Consider the following 17,235-nt stretch of genomic DNA (forward strand, 5'->3'; position numbering starts at 1 on the left):
ATTCTTTCTTCATCTTCTACATTTCGGGTCCGTCTTGCAATTCCATCATGTGCCTTGAGACTCGTGTTACGCAAGGGTTTTTTAAGACTTGCAACAGAAGAAAAAGCCGTTTTTTTGTCATGGAGATTTGCCACTAAACATTGATGAGAATAAGAAACTTGGTTCACTACTGGCACCCGCAACGCACGCAACATACAGCAATCCTCCTGTTCATATTAAGAATCGACACTTCCCTTTCCCTTCTCCCATGCTTCTCACACGCTTACTTGCCCCTCCCACCAAACACGCCCCAACCGGCCAGAATCTCCCTCTCGCCCCAAAACATCCACTCGCCTTCGCCATACTTTGCAAGTCCCTCTCGGCGGCCACGCTCTCCCAGCTCCCCCCATCGCATCAGTAAATTCCCATCTAGCATGCCTCTTGCGCCCGTGCCAGCATCCCACCCGCCATCCGGGGTATCGCTTGCGCGGAACGCCCTTGGGTTCAGTCCAGCCGTCGTGTCGAGCGTGTTGGCAAGGTAGGCAGCGAGGTTCGAGAGGCGCCTGTATGTGTCTTCGCTGAGTGGCGTAATGAGTGCCAGGGTGCCTGATTGTGTTGTAGAGAGAATTTGGTGGAGGGGTACGGCCTTGTTGTCGTCGTCGTCTGGCGACGAAGTATCCATTTCTGCACCATCGGCAGCGCCAGAGCCAAAATCGTTGGCAGATGGCATTTTGAGGCGCGAGTGCACGGTGTGCAGAGTCGCGGGGAAGTGTCCTGTGTGGAACGTGGATTTGTGCAGGAGTCGGGATCCGGCTTCGGATTTGGGGTCTGGTGGAATGCATTAGTAAAGGGATGGAAGGGGGGTGATAAGGAGTAAGCGTACTGTCAGGATCGAATTGGAGGACTTGCAGGTTCATGTCTGCGTCTGCGACGACAAGATGAAGCTGCTCTTCAAAGGGGAGGAAGTCGACGGCTATGGTTTCGAGACTGTGCTTTGAGCGTGCAAAGAGAGACATTCTATATGGCTCTTCCTATCCAACGGTTAGAATCACACTCAGAAAGTGTAGCAGTGCGAGAAGGCTGACGTACTGTGTATCCTGTAAACCACACGCCACGGTATGCGTCGCCCATTGCGAGCATGCCTGTTCCAGGCAGGTTCTTTATATCGCTGACATAGCACTGCATATCCATAAAGGCTACAGGAAGAAGAGTGCCATCTTCTTTAAGGCCTCGTACCATGCACTTTTGTCCTTGGGCCATGATCATGAATCCTTGGGTTCCAAGTTCTGAGATGGCGGATACAGCACCTTTGACTTCATCTTTTACAATGAGCTTGAGGCGCTTATTGGTCTCTGGCCGGTCTGGCTCGGGGACGACGGTGATGACTTCGAAGATACGGATGCAACCCTTGGTCGCAAGATCTTCGCCATGGAGAATCGCCGTACCCACTGCGACGAGATCCTTGCGCTGATGCGTGTTCTCACTCACTTCGAGGTTGAGCGTCTTGATACTAAGAACTACTTCTTGAGGATCAAGAACATGAGTGTCGATAATCGTCCAGGATTTCTCGTCTAATAGTTTAATAATGCCGCGTTCAATGGTTGGCTTGAACGTCATATCTTCCTTGGGGAGTTCGTAGTGATAGGTCTCGGTCGGATCTAGCTGGTAGTCTTCCCTTTGTCCGGTGCCAATGATGTACAAGCCTGAAGAGTGGTAGGCAAGGGCGTGCACTTCAGCATCCATAGGCATGCGTCGTGCCGCCCAGCCCAAGTGACCGTAGTGGGTCTGGGGAGGAAGTCGAGAGATGCGAAGAGTATCGGTGGAATCTAGATATGCGAAGCCACGCTGGCAGCTAGAAGTGTGAAAAGACGTTAGACTCTTTACTGGCTTGCCACTCAATCCGATTACACGCGGTGCACTTGATGACTCTTTGAAAATGAATGCTGGAGTAGTGCCTCGCTGGAAGACGGTGCTATAGCCACCAATATCACCCAGTGCTAAGAGGGTGCTTTCGAATCCGGTATCTTCTGAGCCACCGTCTTCGGTATACCGTGGTACATGCTGTTGGGACTGCTTGACCCATCGTAAGTTCTTTGTCCATAGGTCGGCAGCTGAACGTGCTGGAGTGTGGAAGGCTTTGTAGATGACGAGATTATCGCTCGATGTGCGGACCTACATCTTGTTGTTAGAGAAGTGATATGAGGGGTACTTTGATAGGGCTCACAATGAGGTGTGGTGACTTGGTCGTTGCGTCACCCAAGTCAGCAGCCAGGATCTCTGTGATGGTGGCTTTTGTGGCACTCCGCTTGGGAGCATAGTCCATGGCCAGAACAGGTGGAAGGAAACTTAGTGCTTCAGCGACATAACATGGCTTCTCCATGTCCGACACTGTGAATACACGAAGGCCTCCCTCTGGTGTCAGGAGAAAAGCAAATACCTCGGTGAAGCTGACAGACTTGAACAAACTTGCTGAAAGCCACTGAGTGCCTGACAGGCCAGTAGCTTCAACATCCTCGAGCTCTCCATCGCCAGTAGCTTTGAAGATCTTGACACTAGAGTCTTCGCGTAGGATTAGCAAGTATGGGTCTGCAAAGCTCGCATTGATAACGTTGAGCTCGTTGCCGCTTTGCTCGTCCTCCATGGGGAGGATCTGGTCCATGTTGAGTTCTGATCAATTGATCAGCTATAGCACTAGGTTTTTTGCAAGATAGCTGTAACGTACCTGAGTCATAGGTGCGGACCTCTGTGCGCATTACCTGCACAACCTTTGTGCCTGCAGCCAGTACGCCGACGAATAGTGTTGAGCCCTCTTCCCGTTCAAAGTCGCCCTTGTCGGTTTCAGTGAGCTTGTTGCCATTGACCTCATATACTACAGTGCTTTCTGTGCCATCCTCACCAATCTTCGATACCACCAGATACTGGTCGTAGTCTACATCAGTGGCCATGTTGGCCTCCATGTCTTCACCAAAGGCAGCAGTGACTTCACCGGGTGCCTGTTTTCGGGCATGTACAGCCCATGTACCAAGTGCAGACGGCAGCTCTTTTGTAGCTACGCTAATCGGATGGAGTTCACGATCCAGGGCTGTTATGGCTCCAGCGGCTCCTCGTCCAGTCGATAGCATAATCTCGCCCTTGTTCAGGGATTCAGTCTCTTTTCCTGGGTGTAGGACAGCGTCCCTAATTGGCGCTATGCTCGGCAAGACATCATGTATTCGGAAGGTGTAGGCACCTGGCGCGGTAGGCTCTGACGCAGCAGCAGTAATCTTCTGAACAGCTGGTGCGGTGTCATTGTACAAGTCATCTTCCATGTCTTCCATGTCCTCTTCCTCAGACATGTCCTCATCACTGTCGACATTTGCGTTGGACTGTTTTCTTCGTACATGGCTGGAGGTGCTGTTCCAGCCCAGCATGACCGACTCTCCGTCTTCGCTTCCGATAAAAAGGCGTCCTCGTCCGAGATTGCTTGTGCAGGAGGCGGCGGCTTTGAGGAGGTGACCGCCATGATCTGCCGCAACGGTTTGAACAGTCATGCCCGACACAGTTCGGCCGTCGAGCGTGAAAGTTAGAACAAGCAGCCGTCCGTCATTGAGCACAATCAGCACGTCACCCGCCTCGTGAGATAGAAGCTCGATACTGCAGCCCTCGAGGCGCAAAGCCAGGTCTGACTGGTCGCTGAGTGGGAAAGCCGTGCCAGCTTTGGCGAACTCATTGACCGCCACGCCATTCGTCTTGCCTCCCTGGTCGACATGTATAATCTCGTTGGCTCCCACTAACAGCGCACCTCCTATGGGCGAGGGCAAGGGCACCACTCGCGTGATATCGTATGGTAGTCCAGAGACTGACAAAAGCGTGGTGGAGGCTTTCTGCTCAAGATCAAGCGTAAAGACAGAGTATGTGAGGATGTCTTTCCGGTGAGCGAGCAGCGACGGGGCGGTGTCGCGCGAAGCGGCGACGATGCCAAATGTGGGTTCGCGGTATTCGTGCAAGAAGGCGAGGTGGACTGGGTGTGTGAGGGTGGGGTCGAGGTTTGTGAGCGGTAGTACGAAGGAAGAGGAATAGGGAGTCGTGCGCTCGGCGGAGGCCTCGGTAGCATTTGGGTGCTCGGGTTTGGTCTCTTTGGGAGCCTCTGCATCCGAGTCGTAGTCATCCTCGACAAGATCACGCTGGCGAAAGGGAAGAATGGCGAGGTTGTGGGTGCCAAACTTGAGGGCGGCACACCTGCTGCTGGGGTCTGCCGTCAAGAAATTGTATGTGTCTTTGAGATCAGCGGACCAAGGAGCAATGCCGGGCAAGTCTGGGTTCTCATAGTAGTGTATTGATATTGTATGGAGGTTGTACGACTCGGGATCCCACTCCACCAGACTCAGCTTTGCATCCCGAAACGCCACCAGCAGCGCCTCGCCCTTTGACTTGGTGTTGAGCGCCTTTACGCGCGCCAGCGACACGACTGTGCCCGCGAGGGGGAACTCGCCGACCAGGACCAGCTTGGCGGTGCTCTCAGTGCGCTGCAGCGGCACGTCGGCCGCCTCCGTGTCCAGATTGGCGGCTGCATTGGCCGACTCGTTTCCCCCGCCCGGCGTGACTTCGGTGGTCGTCGACTTGAGCTCGAAGATCTGGAGCAGCGAGTTCTTTGCGACGACCAGGTTGTGTGCCCTTGCGTGCAGCAGCGGGAGGTGGATGGCATGGCTGACGGCCGTCGGCGGGGCGATTTCAGTGTAGCACTGCATGGTGGTGATGGAGCGCGCGTGCAGCTCGTCGCATGGCCGAGTGGCGGGGCGGAGGCGAGGCTGGGGTTTGAGCAATGCCCGCGGTGGTCTTGTCTGGCGGCGGCGGTGATGGTGGTGGTGGTGGTGTTGAGGCGCGTCAAAGAGAAGCTGCATGCATGCGCCAATCCTCGGCTAGCGCGTCGCGTGCAGGGATTACCCCCGCCTCCAGCATGACGGAACGTCATCCTGCTGCAAGCTGGGGGAGCAGTAGCGGGCCTACAAACAGGCTGCTCTCTCGACTCTCGACTCTCCCCCACTCGACCCATTGCACATCTCGATACGCAGAGCGCGAGATTGTGCCAGAGAGGCCGACCAATTCACCGCTGCAGACAGCAACGACACCGCCGCCATGGCCCTCATCCAAACCAGCCTCATCTGGGTCGCTTACGCCGTCGCCGTCGCCCTCCTCTTCCTCATCGCGTCCACCTTCGTCTACGTCTACCAGAAGCCGCGCGATCGCGCTGCTGCCGTCACCATTGTCTGCATATTCACCACCCTTGCGCTACTGGCGACGGTCCTGCTGATCCCCGTCGACGTCGCCCTCGTCTCATCCACGTCCAGATCCAGCCTCGGTCGCAAGAAGGACTGGGCCACGCCGGACAAGGTCGACAGCATCGTATACACGCTGCGCATCGTCTACTACACGCTGTACTCGCTCGATGCAGTCCTCTGTCTGCTCGTCATCCCCTTTACCTACTTCTGGTACGAGGAATACGACGAGGATGCCGCCGAGCACGGAGAGCAGACGGCGGGACAGCGCATTGGCGGCGCCCTCAAGTGGACGATTGGCTTCCTCGTCTTTGTCGTGGCCATCTTCCTTGTCGGCTTCTTCGTGCCCTTTGCAAAGCAGGCCAAGGACGACAAGCGCCTCGACCTCGACTACTTCAAGCACCTGCTGTCGGAGAATCGTAAGCATGCCCCACCCAGACTGTGACACGAACACCAGCTAACCACCTGCAGATGGCGAGCGCGCTCTGTCCTTTGCGCTCGGATTGCTCATCACCGTGGGAACTGTCCTGTACGTTCTCTACACTGGCGCCGGCCTGGCGCTTCTGCCTGTTGCCATGATCAAGTCGGCGCCTTCCATCTCAGCGCCTACCCTCGCTGCGAACACTGCCTCTCAGCTGGAGACCAACCGCGAGCGCCAGAGGCAGCTCGAGGGCCGCAACCAAGGTCGCGACGGCGGATTGGACAGCAGGGACAGGCGAGAACTAGAGGCTCTTGTTCGCGAGGAGCGCACTCTCATCCGCCGCGAACGCCTTGCTGCCGAGTCGAGCGGCGAGGACCGCCATTGGATTGTCAAGGCCTGGATCAGGACCGAGGCGTTCTTCCGCCCGCTCAAGCTCCTCGGAGGGCTCATCCTCCTCGCCTTCGCCCTTGTCATCTTCGCTAGTATGCTCATCACTGGCATTGACAAGGCCAAGAACTCCATCTGCGGCTCTCACTGCGGATACATTCTTGGACACATCAACATCTTCCAGCCTCTCAACTGGATCCTCGTCAAGTCTTCCAAAGTCTTCCCTGTCGACTATGTCTTATTTCTGCTGCTCGTTCTCTTCTTCTTTTCTGCGTCTGTTGTTGGCATCGCCACGGTCGGTATCCGCTTCTTGTGGATTACCATCTTCAAGATCCGCAAGGGCCACACTTCGCCTCAAGCGCTCCTCATGGCTACTGTTCTCCTCACGCTCATTGTCCTCGCCATCAACTACTCGGTTGCCATGGTTGTTGCACCTCAGTACGCTACCTGGGGTCCGCAAACCTACTGTGACATGAAGACCAACAGTCGTGACGAGCAACCCGACTGCAGCGAGCACAAGAACCTCATCAAGCCCTGCAGCGAACTTGCCACCAACCCCTCCGCGCAGCAGGTCTGCACACCCTCTGTCCTCAGTACCTTCATCAACCGCGTCACCATCAACTTCCCCTTCTTCGGCGTGGTTCTCTTTTGGGCTCAATTCGCCTTTTTGGGCGTCTACCTCGTTGTCTTCATCACCACGCTCTTCAGAGCGCCCACCCTTGACCAGGAACAAATGGATCGCGATCTCGAGGAGGAAGAGGAGGAGGGTCTACTTGCAAGCACCGGACGCAGATTCAACGCTGCATGGAGTGATGCCACTGGTCGCGCCACCAAGCCTACCACTGGATATGGTGCCACCAACTCAAGGAATGAGGAAAATCACTAGTTTTCAAGTCGTCTTGCCAATTCATGGAAATAAGGTTCAAAATTGTTCAGTGAGCTAGAGTACAACTCTGGGGCGAGCGTATACACCGGCTTGTTTTGTTCTTTATGTTTTTCATCAGTGTGTTTTTAGCTATGCTTTTTCTTATAAAGCCTTTGTTTTAGTAGTTGTGCGTGTATGCAAAGAATCGATTTCTTTTTCAAGGAACAAGAAGCTAGTCGTCGATGTCATGAACATTTGTTCCCACACGTTTGATGACCAACTCATTCGCGCAAGCAATATGGCTGGAATATCTGAAGAGGGTAGAATGAAGAACCACCGCACATATGCAAACATGGTTTGGCCAACTAAAGGGAAGATTACCAGTCTTCCCCTTACAGTATCATAGAAACTCCATATCCCACGCAATGCACTTGACCAGGGTGAAGGCGGTGCAGTAACTGCCAATTTGAGGTTTACACTTTGGTGCTATTTTGGTACCTATGCGCATAATTCACAGGGCCCTGGGTGTAAGGTGAGAGATGAAAGAGAAGAAAGGAGAGCGGAGTACACGCATGCCATGATGACGTAATAGTCGTGAGCCATGGTCTTGCTGATTCCGACTCTTGTCCTTAATATCCAACTCTATATCCAGGGCTATAATACCGGGGCCCGCAACATCGACAGCAGCCACCACTTCAACTTTTTAGCCATTATACGAGACCGGGACGACAGTATATTGCGCGGAATGCCGTTGCGGAAGCCGTTGCGGAAGCTGTTGCGGAAGCCGTTGCGAAAGCTGTAGCGAAAGCTGTAGTGAAGGCTGTGGCGAAAGTCGTGGCGTCGAAGCCTTCTTACCCTCTCGTGACCCCGGACTATAATGCCCCTATGATGCACGCAGAGGCCCAACAACGGCGGTATTTAACCATGTCGAATGCGTACAGTAAACGCTCGAAACAAGCACCAAACAAATAGGTGCGTGCCAATGTTCAACGCCAAGCAGCACCATGGCCAGGCTGTATTTCGCACATTCCAATTCAATCCATTCCGTCCACCCTGTTATCTTGTCCAAGCTCTTCGTCCAAGATTCTCACATTGCTCTCCGCGCCGAACCGATGCATCTTCTTGGGTGCCACGAGTGGCAGTGCCCGAATCTTCGGCGCCTCGTTTCCGGGGCTGCAACCTACCAAATCGCAGGCTCCGAGCCGGCTAGACTTGGCGCATAACAGACACTTCAGTCGCCTTTTCCTGTCGCGTCCACTATTGGCGTACTTATCGCACTGGCCAAGACAATATCGCAAGTCGGCCTGGCATGTCCGCGTGTTTCTACCTTGGCAAAGGCTGCCCAGCTAGGACCTAGATGAACACCTTCTGAAATGGGTTAGTATACCGCCAGTCTTGACCTTCCGCAAGGAGCATGGATGCCAAATGATGTCCAGACCATACACAGGTACCAAGACAGCATCGTAGAATGCAGTGGTAATTTGGTGATGCCGGGAGCGAAAACAGGGAGCGCGCCCCGTGGACAAGACTCCTGTATATATACCCATGAAGCTCTACCGAAACTTGCTCATTCCAGCTCAATCAGCCTCTCCATATCAGCCAATATGAGGTTCTCACTCGCTACGCTTGCTCTTCCTGTTGCGGTCCAGGCCGCCCATTTCTCCAAATCCGAGTATGCGTCTGGAGCAGTTCATCAAAAGCTGATGAAGCTGAAGGCGGTATGTTGAACCCGTCGTCGCTGTTATCTCCGTCGCTAACATGTAAAAGGACCAATGGGAAAACGATGCAGCTCAGGGTAAACAGGATCCTCTTCAGTGGAAGTCATGGAAGGCCATGAAGGGTGCCAATGCCACAAGTGTGCCTTGCAAGGACGGCCTTGCTGTAGTTGAAGCAGGCAATGCAAACCAGACCTTTCGCTGTAAAAATGTCAGTATATCTAATCTGCAGCAAATGGCGACGATGCTTACAAGCAATAGATGGACTTTTACGACTTCCTCAGCCATGCCGACATGGGTGGCCCTGAAGGTCGGGGAAGCTCTTCTTGGGGCTGGAGGGCTGCAAACGGCCGCGAGTTTGCCATTGTGGGCCAGTTCTCCGGTGCTGCATTCGTCGAGATCCTCAAGGATGGCCAGATGCAGTACGTGGGCCGTCTTCCAGCGCAGAGCGAGGGTGCGCGATGGCGCGAGATTCGAGTCCTCAATGACTATGTCATTATCGGCAGTGAGGCTGTCGGTCACAACGTTCAGAGTCAGTACTACGCTTGCCATATCGAGCATGACCCAAATTACTAACACCTTCGGTAGTCTTTGACATGAAGAAGCTATTGGACGTTGATCCTGCCACGCCCAAGACATTCGACCCCAAAACTGACCTGGTTGGATTGTTCAGCGACCTGCCCATTGGCCGCACTCACAACGTAGTTGTCGACTGGGACAACGAATACATTCTGGCTGTTGGCGCCCAGCCCCGCAACCAGACATGCAAGGCCGGTCTTCAGTACATTGACCTCTCCAACCCTAGCAAGCCCAGCTCTCCAGGATGTTCTAGCCAGGACGGCTACGTTCATGACGCTCAGTGCGTCACTTACAATGGACCCGACCGCAGATACCGTGGCCGCAACATTTGCATTGGCTACAACGAGGACACGATGACTGTATACGATTCAACAAGCAAGGATGGCAATCCTGCCTCTGAAATCTTATCCACCCTCTCGTACCCGGGAGCGACATACTGCCACCAGGGCTGGTGGACCGAGAGCAACTGGCATCAGTACGTGCTGCTGAACGATGAGCTCGATGAAGTGGAGAAGGTTGGACCGGGTGCTTCGGGTCGCCCAGTTACCCACATTGTTGACCTTACGGATCTGCGCAACCCAAAGGCCACGGGAACATTTTTTGCCACGGACCAGAAGGCAATTGACCACAACCTGTACATTGTGGACGGTCTGGCTTACCAGAGCAACTATGGCGCTGGTATCTGGGTTCATGATGTCAGCTCCATCAGCAAGGACTCGACGGGCAAGGATGTCACTGTCGAGGGCTTTTTCGACATCTATCCCGAGGATGACGCTCAGGGTGGCGTGGTCGAGTTTGTGGGCACATGGTCGCACTTTCTGTTCCCATCAGGATACATCCTCGTCAGTAAGTTTATGCAATCCAAACCAGTAAGACTCGGCGCTAATTTCTTGTTTCAGACACGATTGAGCGCGGTGCATTCACCGTCAAGCTTGCAAGCGGACGTGGAGCTCAGCCTGGGCCTGGCCACGGCGGAAAGTCGACAGGAAGAGGCCGGGCGCGTTTTTAATCAATGCCATGGCATGAAAAGTATTGGCTCTCCATGTGAGAGAGATGGAGAGAGAACAAAAAAATTAATGATAATGCTGCCTCTTCACAAACCATGTTTTGCGCAATAAAGGATGCCATTGGATCGCAATACGTGCCCTGATTTTTGTCAAGCACCAGGTTCCAAGCGCTACGCCGGATAGGGTAAAGCGCCATATCTGCGTTACACGTCGACGGCTGTCATCTCACGTTATCATGTCACTTTGTCTCTCCATTCATTGCGCTTCATGTCACGGTCACGCGCGCTGATTCAGAGAGAGAGAGAGACAGATAGACAGACAGACAGACAGAGTTTCCCTAATGACAGGCAAGCAAAACCCCTGGTGACGCTGGGTGTTGTGCTTGGCGCAGCAAATGGGGGTCTCATTGGTGTCCTTGCCCCTTGTTCGCAATCTAGTGGAAATCGAACCACAGGCTGACACGGCCTTGTGCGGATAAGAGAGAGAGAGAGAGAGAGAGAGAGAGCGTGGGGTTCATAAACGCAAGGGGTACTGACTAGCCGTGCATGTGTGCGTGTGCGTATGCGTGTGCGTGTGCGTATGCGTGTGCGTGTGCGTATGCGTGTGCGTGTGCGTGTGCGTGTGCGCGTGTGTGCCGGGGATCGTCACAGCGATTGCCGCAGTCCCCCAGCCTTGAACGCGGGGGGAGCAACTGCTGTTATTAGTGAATGCCGGCATACACTGTATACAAGTAGTACATGCATGCTCGCTGGGAGTCGGGGGACGAAGGAAGCGCGTCTTCCAGCACAGCTATCGCCGATGAAAGAGGAAAAAAAAATATCCGGACTTGGCCGACTATACGTATGTGTGTATGTACAACCAGCTGGCCATGGGTGGCTGGCTGGCTGGCTTTTGCTTGCTGCGAGGTTATCGCAGGGGTGGCTCCAGCTCCCCCATCTCTCTACTTACCCCTACCACATATGTAAGTATATACGTCGCACCAAGCAAGGATAGTATAAGCAACAAGGGAGAAGCAGAAGGGTATCCAAGGTGCCAAAGCATCCGATTGGGAGCGGGGAAGACAGAGAAAGAGTCCTCGCGCGCAACACCCCCAACCCCATGCTGCAGGTCCCCCCCCCTTCTCTCCGAGGAAACAAGTGTAGGGGTATTTTTTTGCTTACTAGTCGCCGCGCGCGGATGTGCATGGATTGAAGTTGGAGTTTGGAGTCGGAGTTGGAGTTTGGAGCCTTGTACATACTGTGGGATGCTTGTGTCAGCTTTTTCTCTTCCTTTACTTAGTTAGTTACGACAGGCTGCGGGTGGGTAGGGGGGGTGCAAATAATCCGAATATACCCCCCCATGCCCCCATGTCCTTGTATGTAGTACATCCGCCTTGCACCGGACCGGACGTTGGACTCACCCCACGCATGTATGTCGCATGTATGGATGCTGAGTCGGACTCCGAGCCGGCGACTGACTTGGGCGCGTACGAGTACGAGTAATCCCCCCCCACCGAGCATAACACGACATATGTATGTATGTACGGTGATACTACATGCCAAGCATTTGCTGCTAGAGTTACATTGACAATCCATGGGTAAAACACATGATACATACAACACGTATACTCTGGCCTTGACACAATCTCACTCATTCTCACTCACTCACTCACTCACTCACTCACTCACTTGGCCACTCACCGATTTTCTGACGAAAGAGCCTGCGGTGAGGTGAGGTGAGGTGAGGTGGTCCAATGAGGAGAGATGCGAGTACGCGTCACGGCCATGTCCAAGAAGTTTTTTTTTGACTTGCCTTTTGCTGCACCATTGATTCGTTCGCGGGCATGTCGATTCGGTCCAGGACCATTTCCAAGAATTTTTTTGCCTTTGTCGCAGCGCAAGCCTGATTCGTTTTACAGCCACCATATGCACGGTTAACAAACAAACAGCCAGCTACGTAGCTATTGCCAAGACTTGGACATGTGGATTGATATTCGTATTTTCTTCATTGCAAATACATGGTCGTATTTTAATGACTACTCGTTGGTTGGAATGATAAAAAGTACTGCGCTAACGACAGATATCCGCCCGCTCACTGCTATGCAACATGGTAAAAAAAAAGGGAAAAAAAACGTATTGGCTCAGAAGCGATAAAGGCTTTTGGTGTGTGAGCCGTGCTTGCTTTCTCAGCAGAACCCTTTTGATCGGATAACGCGCTTGCCAATCAAGATTGACTGTATCGGAAAGATAGAGAAAAAGGGGAAAAAAGAAAAAAAAAAGGAAGAAAAACGCCATCTGAAGCATGCAGCCTGCATCCAAACGCCAGGTTCAGTGCAGAGACATGTCTTGGAAACGAGACGCAGCTTGACCCGGCAAGTTTGAGTCAAGTGATTTTGGTGACTGAGTCGAGAGTCTTACAGAGAGTTTTCGACCTGGACGAGTTCTTCAAAGGCATCTCGCCACTTGCGGGATTCTTCCTTGGAAGGCCTGGGGAGAGGCTTGCGGGCATAGCCTCCGTAGCCGTAGTGTGCCATGAGGGCGGCTTTGGTGCCAATGATGCCTCCTTGGATGGCTGCCCAGTCGCCTCTGGCAACCACAGCCTGGAGCTTGCGGGCCTCTGCGAGTTTGCCCGCCTCGAATAGCTCAATCAGCTTGACGCACGCCTTGGGGGCGATGTTGGCCATGCCGCCGATAATGCCCGAGCCGCCGCCGATTAGGGTTTGGAGAGTAAAGTCGACTGAGCCGCCCATGCACATGAAGCCCGACCCTGGATCCGAGACGGTAGCTGCGCGGGTTGCTGATGCGATACGGTTCAACTTTCCGGTGTTGCCGCACGTCAGCTTACAGCCGACAATGTTTGGATGTTGAGCCAGGTCAATGATGACATCTGAGTTGAGGTCGAGTCCCGAAACGGCGCCGGGGTAGTTGTAGATGAGGATGGGAATGGGCGAGGCAGTGGCTACGTCGCGGAAAAACTCCTTGACTGTGTCTTTGGAGAACAAGCCCTGGTAGTATGCTGGAGGAAGGACCAAAGCGTAGTCTCCGCCGGCGGAGGCAGCCTCTTCGCAGAGCTCTATGCATTCCCGGGTAGACTGGGCGCCGCATCCGACAATGACTGGCATGTAGCCAAAGCCAGCTTCGTCAAGAGCCTTGCGGGTGGTGCTGGTAATGAGATCGCGCTCCTTGTGCGAGAGATGAACGGCTTCGCCATTGGACCCTTGAGTGGTAATGCCAGCAACACCAGCCTTTGCCAGACGGACTGCGTGGCTGGCTACCGTCTCGACGTCTACGTTTTCCGAATTGGGCTCGAAAAAGGCTACGGTAGGGACATAGATGCCCGGGACCAGCGACCGCCGGATGCCAACATCGTTGGAAGTCATGGAGCTGGCGTCAAAGTCGGTGTAGCGGTTGTCGGTGTAGACGGCTTGGACAGGATGATGGAAGCCCGAGTCTTGAGTGAAGCTGTTGGCAGGAGAAGGTGCGTCGTGATGTGGTGACATGACGGAGGGGTTTTTTTTCCTCGGGGGGTGGAGGTGTTATTAAGGGTTTTTATACCGACAGAAGCTTGCAGACAGAAGCGGAACTTTTTTTTTTGCTTGACAAACAAGTAGCGGTACGATGGGAGGGAAGAAAAAAACGGGACGAATACGTCAATGGTGGATTGATGTTTGGTAAGGCCCCAGGATGGCGCAGCTTCTTAAATGCTCCAAAGGGCGGAGCAGGCGTGGCAGGTTTGACAGAGGCATGATGAGCGTGGGGGTCCAGCTGACGGGTGCCATGGGGAGTGGTAGCAGTACAGACCAAAGGGGCGGTGACTCCCGCAGGTTGTTGGAGGCGCAGCTCTGCAGGCAGCCGATGCCAGGCACAGCTGTTTGGGGCTAGCGATTGAAGCGGCGTTTGTTTTTTTCGCTCACGCTGCAGGCGGTGGACAGGGGGTCGGGGGGAGAGAGGCTGTGAACATGGGATCGTTGGCCGGAAGGCAAGGGGCCATGGCTTGTGACGATCTCTGGAGATTCGTGGCGCTGCGCTGATAGGGCGAGGGGGGGGGGCACCATGCGAAGGGTTGGCGGAATCAAAGGCTGGTGGGAAGGGTTGCTGGATACCGTTCGGGGGGTGAGTTAGTGTGGGGGTGGGGAATGGTGGCAGGCGTCCGGCGTGGATGGGGCACCATCATCTGATTCGGCTCGGCGACGACGGGGGGAGGGGGGACGTGCAGGGCCGCTATGCAAAGGGTAACAGAAACGAAGGATTTCCAGCAATGATGCAAGACGTGGCAAGCAACGTGTAGCAGCAGAATTGGCGTCACAAGACCGTATGCGGCATCAGCGCGGCAGGCGAGCAAGGCCACATGCGGGCGAGGCTATGTGTATGTGTGCGTGCGTGTGTGCGTGCTAGTGATTGCGGCGGGCGTCGGAAGGGGTCCAAGAATAATCCGAGTATCAAAGAGCGAGGGCGTCAGCGTGAGGGCGAGGGCGAGGGCGAGGGAGTGAGAATGAGGCCGATGAGGGTGACATTGTGCCCCCACGCGCATTACTCTTGTGGTGGTGGCGTGTGGCCCAAGCGCGGCCCCCGCGCTGTCTGGCTCTGGCTCTGGCGCTGGCTCTGAGGCTCTTTTACGGGTCCCTAAGCACAAGTGCAAGGGCGCAGATGCAACGACAGAATTCGACGCTGGATACGGGCGCAATACGATTGGATGGACGCGTGTATCTCTAGGGCGCGAGGGGGAGAGGCGTGCAGCGTGTGCCCCCCTCCCCCCCGACGCCAATGGTGGAAGAGGACGACTGTGAATGGGCGGGCAAGAAGCCGAGCAGTGCCTTCGGCATTTGCGGCGGTGGACGAAAAAACATGCACAAAACAGCCATGGTGGATTGGTATAGTATAGTATAGGAATATGCTGCCAAGTGGAGGCGGCTTTCTTTTTTGGCGCTCGCCGCAAACGTGACCCACAGGCGTCGTGGTGGTACCTGATGGTCGGTGGACCGGTGCCGGTGTATTATTGATGCTGGCACTGGCACTGGCACCCCACGCGATACCTGCCCCATCGTGTCCGGCTTGTTCCGCTGTTTTGCTCTACCACTACGGCTGCTCTAGACAGTCGCACCCGGGGCAAGGCAGTCGATGCCGCGCACGTCCAGTGTCAAGCTGGCAGTATACAGTACACCTGTCTGTACATGGTGGCCTGAGGCGAGTGGCCTGGTGTCTTTACCCGCCGCGTGCCCTCGACGCAGACTGACTGCACGGCGCATGCTAGTTCTCACGTAGCGCGCCATACGTGGGCGTGTCACAGCCTCGCTCGGAGCATGAGCTGGGCCCGGGCCTGGATGGACATGTGTACATGTCGTGTAGATGAATCGAGGCCGAGGCGTGCTGTAGCAGGTTAAGAGAAGCGGGTGGCAGTGGGAGAGAAAAAAAACGAAGAACTGAGGCTCTTTGGGGGGTTGGGGTGGCAAACAAGCTATGCCAACAATTGCCGTTGAGCCGTTGGTCGTGTCTTGTGTGGGAGGGATGGTGGCTCTGGCTGGCAAGGGAGTCCCCCCCACGCACGGCAATGACACAGGATCGACGAACACCCTGACGCGGTGAAGCCAACGTCGCGGCAAGTGCAAGCACACGCAGCGAGCGTGGGCAGTGTGGTTGGGTTGCTGGTGAATAGCCTCGGCTAAGTCGAGGTCATGGCAATTGCACCTCGGGACATGTCTGTGGGCAGTGGGCGTTGTGGGAATTCCTGTGTGTGTGTGTGTGTGTGTGTGGAGGGTGTGCGTGTGCGTGTTCCAGCTGGGGGCGGCGTGGTAAGACTTGGCCATGTCATGATGACGAGGGGCAGGATTATCTTTCCTATTCGGAAGGCGAGTGGTGAGTAGACGGATGCGGACAGTGCGGGCTGCATCAGGCCACATCATGGTTTGGTCGTCCTTTTTTTTTCCATTGCCATGTGAAGCGGTGACGGCGGTGGTCGTGGTGGTGGTAAGGGAGACGGTCTGGCTTCGAGGCCATGCATGTGCCCCGCATGATCTGAGATGATCCCTTGGGCAGGCTCGTGCTCTTGCTCGCAGTCGCCCCCCATTGGCGCTATTTCCGGCAGCGCCATAGACGCCGCTGGATGTGCATGTGCATGTGGATGGGCGTGGGCGGGAGTGGGCGGGAGTGGATGCGATGTGGATGGAATGTGGATGGGCATGTCAATGTCGCACTTGCACTTGGCCTTTCCAAGGGGTTCCTTGCCGCCTTGCCATTCCCTCTTGGTGTCTCCAGTGGTTCGCCAACAGGCAAAAGCAAGAGCAAGAGCAAGAGCTGACGGGCCCATGTCGCAAGCGAGGCATGACCAGCGGGCGTGCGGTGGACGGGGCGGATGGCTTAAGCCCGCACAATGCTTGCACTTGGACTTGGGCAGCATTGTCAGGGCCTCAATGCATGGAGCGGCAGTGTTCCAACGCGGTAAGAAGGCGGGGAACAGCGCTCGCCCTTGGCCTCGCCGATCGCCAAATTGTGGGGTAATAGCGTCGTCGGTGTTTGCTGGCCTTGGCGCCTCCCAAGTGGGCCGCCTGCCGTGCTGTTTGCCGTGTGTCGCGCGCGTAGCTACTAGGAATAGATGCCAGCGTGGTGTGCCAAGCCATGCCCACACGCTGCCCTCTCCACCTCCCATCTTGCCGTTACACTCTTCCCGTCCTCTTTGTTTTTATGCTTTTGCCTCTCTCAACAATTTCAAACGGCAACCCACCGGCATTCGAGCCATACCCCCAACCCGAGTCGTCTTCTCCACGTCCCAAGCTTCACACCACCACTGCCGTCACGTGCCTGGGCGGGTCGCCTTCCACATGACCAAGTTGAAGTGCTCATACACTCCGACCAGCCAGAATAGAAGAGAGGGAAAGAATTGCTCCTGCGACATGTTCATTGCACACTTGCACTGCTTACGTCTACTCCTCACGCTGAGCAACCCCCCTTTCGCACACTTGCAATCATGCTCGAATCGTGTGCCGAGCATGGGTTCACCGGGCTCTATGCTAAAGTTTACCGGTACAGCTAAACTTGACGGCACAGCTACCACT

At 55.0% G+C, this 17,235-nt stretch overlaps 5 protein-coding genes across 5 annotated transcripts; 2 read left to right on the forward strand and 3 right to left on the reverse strand.

Annotated features, from left to right (window-relative positions):
* Positions 1-262: 262 nt before the first annotated feature.
* SETTUDRAFT_150790 (uncharacterized protein) lies at positions 263-4,760 on the reverse strand (the record flags this gene model as incomplete). Its single annotated transcript, XM_008027759.1, has 5 exons — positions 2,702-4,760; positions 2,204-2,646; positions 1,069-2,151; positions 863-1,010; positions 263-807 (listed from the first exon to the last, which is right to left on the reverse strand). Exons 1-5 carry the CDS (start codon positions 4,704-4,706, stop codon positions 263-265), a joined length of 4,224 nt encoding a protein of 1,407 aa, XP_008025950.1. The 5' UTR covers positions 4,707-4,760.
* Positions 4,761-5,012: 252 nt separating this feature from the next.
* On the forward strand, positions 5,013-7,120 carry SETTUDRAFT_169097 (uncharacterized protein). The gene is made up of 2 exons (XM_008027760.1): positions 5,013-5,653; positions 5,706-7,120. The coding sequence occupies exons 1-2, from the start codon at positions 5,095-5,097 to the stop codon at positions 6,926-6,928; spliced, it is 1,782 nt and encodes a 593-aa protein (XP_008025951.1). The 5' UTR covers positions 5,013-5,094; the 3' UTR covers positions 6,929-7,120.
* Positions 7,121-8,511: 1,391 nt separating this feature from the next.
* On the forward strand, positions 8,512-10,210 carry SETTUDRAFT_109946 (uncharacterized protein; the record flags this gene model as incomplete). Its single annotated transcript, XM_008027761.1, has 5 exons — positions 8,512-8,625; positions 8,675-8,833; positions 8,884-9,154; positions 9,211-10,047; positions 10,101-10,210. 5 exons carry the CDS (start codon positions 8,512-8,514, stop codon positions 10,208-10,210), a joined length of 1,491 nt encoding a protein of 496 aa, XP_008025952.1.
* A 1,990-nt stretch (positions 10,211-12,200) lies between these two features.
* Positions 12,201-13,804, reverse strand: SETTUDRAFT_169102 (uncharacterized protein). Its single transcript, XM_008027762.1, has one exon. It carries the CDS (start codon positions 13,684-13,686, stop codon positions 12,601-12,603), a length of 1,086 nt encoding a protein of 361 aa, XP_008025953.1. The 5' UTR covers positions 13,687-13,804; the 3' UTR covers positions 12,201-12,600.
* A 2,278-nt stretch (positions 13,805-16,082) lies between these two features.
* On the reverse strand, positions 16,083-16,829 carry SETTUDRAFT_39466 (uncharacterized protein; the record flags this gene model as incomplete). The annotated part of the gene is made up of 1 exon (XM_008027712.1): positions 16,083-16,829. One exon carries the CDS (start codon positions 16,827-16,829, stop codon positions 16,083-16,085), a length of 747 nt encoding a protein of 248 aa, XP_008025903.1.
* Between the last annotated feature and the right edge of the window lie 406 nt (positions 16,830-17,235).

This window comes from Exserohilum turcica, assembly GCF_000359705.1.
Source record: "Exserohilum turcica Et28A unplaced genomic scaffold SETTUscaffold_20, whole genome shotgun sequence".
NCBI classification, from domain to species: domain Eukaryota; kingdom Fungi; phylum Ascomycota; class Dothideomycetes; order Pleosporales; family Pleosporaceae; genus Exserohilum; species Exserohilum turcicum.

Coding starts and splice junctions, on each gene's coding strand:
- SETTUDRAFT_169097 (XM_008027760.1), top strand. CDS start 5,095: ATGGCCCTCATCCAAACCAGCCTCATCTGGGTCGCTTACGCCGTCGCC. Junction 5,654..5,705: donor GCACCTGCTGTCGGAGAATC/GTAAGCATGCCC, acceptor AACCACCTGCAG/ATGGCGAGCGCGCTCTGTCC.
- SETTUDRAFT_169102 (XM_008027762.1), bottom strand. CDS start 13,686: ATGTCACCACATCACGACGCACCTTCTCCTGCCAACAGCTTCACTCAA.